The sequence below is a fragment of the Phaethon lepturus genome, unplaced genomic scaffold (genome assembly GCF_000687285.1).
Source record: "Phaethon lepturus isolate BGI_N335 unplaced genomic scaffold, ASM68728v1 scaffold2860, whole genome shotgun sequence".
Taxonomy (NCBI): domain Eukaryota; kingdom Metazoa; phylum Chordata; class Aves; order Phaethontiformes; family Phaethontidae; genus Phaethon; species Phaethon lepturus.
The window spans coordinates 15,615-19,835 of record NW_010509664.1 but is presented as its reverse complement, the minus strand read 5'-3'; the positions used below and the strand labels follow the sequence as shown (position 1 = coordinate 19,835).

Sequence of the window (4,221 nt, the reverse complement as noted above, 5' to 3'; positions counted from 1 at the left end):
CTTTCAGAACTTAACTCTGTTATAATACGCTTTACCCTTCAAAAGGTCTTAAGCAATTACTTAAGAGGAGCTCTCATCTATTCTTTTGTTGACATTTCAGTTCTCCGAGTTACATGAATACAGTGAATGCTGAATTTATCGCTGTGTTCTGGAGAAGTCAGTAGGAGTCAGTGAGGTGGAAAGATGAAGCAGCTTAAACTATCGTATTTGTATAATACACAGCAGGGATAATCATGGTTGGAAGCAGTTTTTTATTTGTTGACCTCTTTGCACTTATGGCTATACTCAGTTATTTTTATAAGAGGTAAGTTTTCAAATTGGGCTACTTTCACTCATACCTATTTGACTATATTACTTATTTTGTATGAGTACTTAAGAGCTTGTAATGTTTCTAGTGCAAAGATTTTTCTTGAAAAAATTACACTTCTCAAAAATTACATGTTTTGGGAAAGATGGATCTTAAAAGTCACCAATAACATCAGTATTCATTTCCATCTGTCTTTGGTTCAAATTACAACTAAATTTTCTGTCAGTCTTTCTAGACTGTTTACATCTTTCTCACTATGTGATCGCTACTGAAGATGTGCCCATGCTGCTGCTGGCATGCCTTAAAAAACTAAACAACCAAAAAAATCCCAACCCAAAACCCCCACAACTTTAAGTTTTACCCTGATAATAAAACTCCGATGTGGAAGCGGAGGAGGCATTCTGCTAGCACGGACCTTGCACCCCGTTCCTCACCACTATGTTAGCGACCCAATACAGAAGTAAAGGCTTATTGTCTTCAACAGAACTAGGCTTTAAACTTTAAACCAAGAATTTTTTTTTTTTTTTTAAGAACTTTGTAACAATGAAGCAGAAAAGAGATGATTTTTATCTCTGCATTTGGAGCCCCTGCAGTATTTCCTTCTCTTATGTGAACTGGTTTTTCCCTGTGCCTGAGCACAGGAAGCTGCTGTTTACTCATCGCTGCATACAGGCAAATTCTCTGCCAGCAAAAACTCAATTTTCGAGTCATTGTGTGCTTTAACTGCCACTTTCTATCTGGTTTTTTTGCACATGTCTGGGTACTAAAAGCAAACTAAAAGGCCTTCATACAGTCCCTTCTACCTTTGACAAGTTTTCAGAGTAGATAAATGGTAGTGAAGAATACAGATATTGAAATGTCACAGACAGAAATTTGTAAAATTGTTTCTATGTTACACTTATGAAAAAAAGACTAAGAAATAAAAAGAAAGTTGTTAGTCAACTAAAGTGGCTGAGCAAGCAAAATGTTTGTGGGGCTATTCCTTGGAGGGTATGGAGGGCGACTAGATGACAACAGCCACCACCAAACTAAAATAATCTGTTTCCATTTACTCACGTCAACCCCCAAGTCCTTTACAGTTCTAGCAGCTTATAATAAACTCTGACTTCATCCACTCCTGCAAAAAGCACAGTCATTAATACAATTCAAAGCCCTAAATTCCCTAAAATTTCACTGCAAACTTCAATGCAAAGTCACATCTCCTTAGAAAGTGTGGCTAGGGTCATACCACTGCAGGATTTTTGTTTGTTTTGGGTTTTTTGGGTTTTTTTTGGGGGGGAGGGGTTGCATGACATGCTCCCAAGATTTCTAACATGCAGATACATTGCCCTCATAAAGAAAGGCCTTGATCCTGCAAATCCTTGCATGGCTCTAAAGGTGGATGTACTCCATTACCAGAGACAGCACAGGAGGTGGAGGGTTGTTTTTTTAACTAGTATTGGCAAGACCCCCCCCTTTACAAGTTGTAGTTTGTAAACCTATGTATACTGCTACCAAATGTTTTTGAGCATTAATTCCAATATGACTCTCAAATGAACCTTGTTTTCCTGGAACTGACATTGAAACAGTGCAAGCTATTAATCCAAAACATTTTTATTGGCATCTTATATTCAATAAAATTGCTATTTGCCAAATTAGTATGTACCAGGACCTCTTTCTGAAGGGTAAACTGCTTTGCTGTCCTTTGTAACGATTGCAGAGTTATACTGGACTTTAATATTTTGTACTTTGTACTGTTTGTGATATATGTTATTGTTACCCAGCTAAAGCTGGGGATCTGTTCAAAAAGCTATTCACAACTTGAGGACAATCCCTCACTAAGTCAGATCCACTCTGTCTCAGGTGTTGCTCAACATCTCAACAAGATTACTGCAGAGATAACAGAAGTACAGGAAGCAATAATGACACAAACTACTATGTTTGGGTAGAGTAGGACCGTGATTTGTGGACTATAGGGGCACAATTATGAACGTCTAGAGTTCTGCGTACCTCTACTATTTGTAAGTGCTGCCTGCTCAGTACCATACACAAGGCTCTCTGCAGACTTCTCAAATTGTTTTCCTTGAGCAGGCATAAATTAGGCAGACTTTAGGCATATTCCTCTACAGCAGTCTCTTACATGCAAATCTGCAAAACCAGTCTCCATTCAAGACCTTCACCACACCAGACAGGATTTCTTTAGACCCTTGGCTAGTGGTGAAGAATGAAGGGGAAAAAAATCTTTGATCAACATTCTTTTTCTTTATTTTCATGCACTTTGCTTCCCGGAGAGAGAAAGGACACAACTATTTTCCAAAAGCTTTGTCAGAAGAGGACTCAGTGCCACAGGACATGTTAGTAGACATCCACCTCACAAACTTTGCAAGCTGTCACTTTCCTTGTCACACCAACAGAATGGGAACGTCCCACAGCACGGCTGCAGCCACGGCTTCCACACCACATTGTACAAGGAGAGCTGCTCCGGGACTGGAGTGAGCGTCCTGCGATGCTCTTCTATGGCTCTTCCAATCTTCCTTATTACAGTGTCAAAGAGGGGCTCGGTGGCAGCTGACAGAGGTTTGGCTTCAGAAGGGTCTCGCGAGAGATCAAACAGCAGTGGAGGGTCATGATGGGTCACACCTTCCCCAAAACATGGGCAAATTCCTTTTCCATAACAAGCCCCAGCCCCGGGTGGATGAAAGATGGGGGTCACATAATGAGCCTTCCAGATGGCTTCACCTGGCAGGAAAGAAATCTTATGGCACAACAATAGAGGAAAATGGGAGGTGCCTTTGAGCAATAGGAGTACAGCTATTTACTAAGCAGACCTCTTCTCACACACTCTGGCACCTCATCACCACAAATCAGATTCTCTGTGTGGAGTACTGACTTTGAAGATGGAAAACACTAGAAATATGAAGAAACTCACTTTAAATTTCCAGTGTAGTAGTAGACAGCCTGTATTCCTACACCACTTTCTGTACTTCTGTTATTTTACAAATATGCTGTAATACATGTCCAGCTAGCCAGAGTCATTGGTATGTCACGCACAACAATTTCAAGAATCTCAGAGATCAGTACAGATAAACACCCGTCATGCCATAAATTTACCAATTAGCAAGATGGCTATCAAAAGGAGAAAAGTCATGTTTTGCAGTTACCTTGGAATAAACATTTATACTTACTGTCCTTTTGGTGCCACCGCACTGCATGCAAGTAGGACCCACAATAGTGAAACAGGAACTCATGCTCTGACTTTTGAACTCTTCCTCGCAGTAAGGGCACCAAGTTTCGTCCATCAATCACCCTAATGTAATGGTGAGAAGTATTCAGGTGGAGGAAAACCTGACAGTGAACTGCATGCTTACCACTGCCTTTGCATTGTTTGCACAAGTGTTTGAGACAGTATACAGAATAATTTGGTCATAGATTTAGACCAGCCAAGAGACAGCTTTAAACAGCCAAGCCAATATTTAAAACCCTGGATAATTAGTTTTTAATTTTTTTTAATAGCTGGGCTAACTTGTTCCATTTAGTGATACGTAAAGAATATTTAGAGCTTGGTCTAATGGAAAAAAGCAATTTATTCAGGAAATCAATACCAATCTCATCATTGTTTACATTTGGCAATTTTCAAAGTACCTTAAAGAAACCTGTTGAGCAATGATGGGTTTAATAACTTTAGCAGGCATTTATAAGTGTTCATAAGTCAAGTCAGTACCAAAACAACCTCAGCCACCAATTCTTTCCTGAATGATGCTGAACCTGGGTTTGAAATTAGCACCTGATCATTGGCAGGAACAAATCCTCTGGCCATGAGCACATCTGTGGGCATATCTGGGAGTTTGCTCACTAGTTCAAAATCTCAGACAGGCTTGAGGCTCAGCAGTATTTGTGGGATCTCCAAGGATAAACACCACTGTAAATTTTTAGTA

At 39.9% G+C, this 4,221-nt stretch overlaps 1 protein-coding gene across 1 annotated transcript in view; it reads right to left on the bottom strand.

Moving 5' to 3' along the window:
* Positions 1–2,544: 2,544 nt before the first annotated feature.
* The window catches only part of LOC104628432 (arylsulfatase D-like), a 13,968-nt gene continuing 12,291 nt past the window's right edge, over positions 2,545–4,221 (bottom strand). Inside the window, exons 9-10 of the mRNA XM_010297041.1 lie at positions 3,472–3,593; positions 2,545–3,025 (exon numbers count right to left, since the gene is read on the bottom strand). Coding sequence (XP_010295343.1) covers positions 2,658–3,025; positions 3,472–3,593 — 490 coding nt within the window. The 3' untranslated portion in view covers positions 2,545–2,657. The remainder of the gene's footprint in view (positions 3,026–3,471; positions 3,594–4,221) is intronic.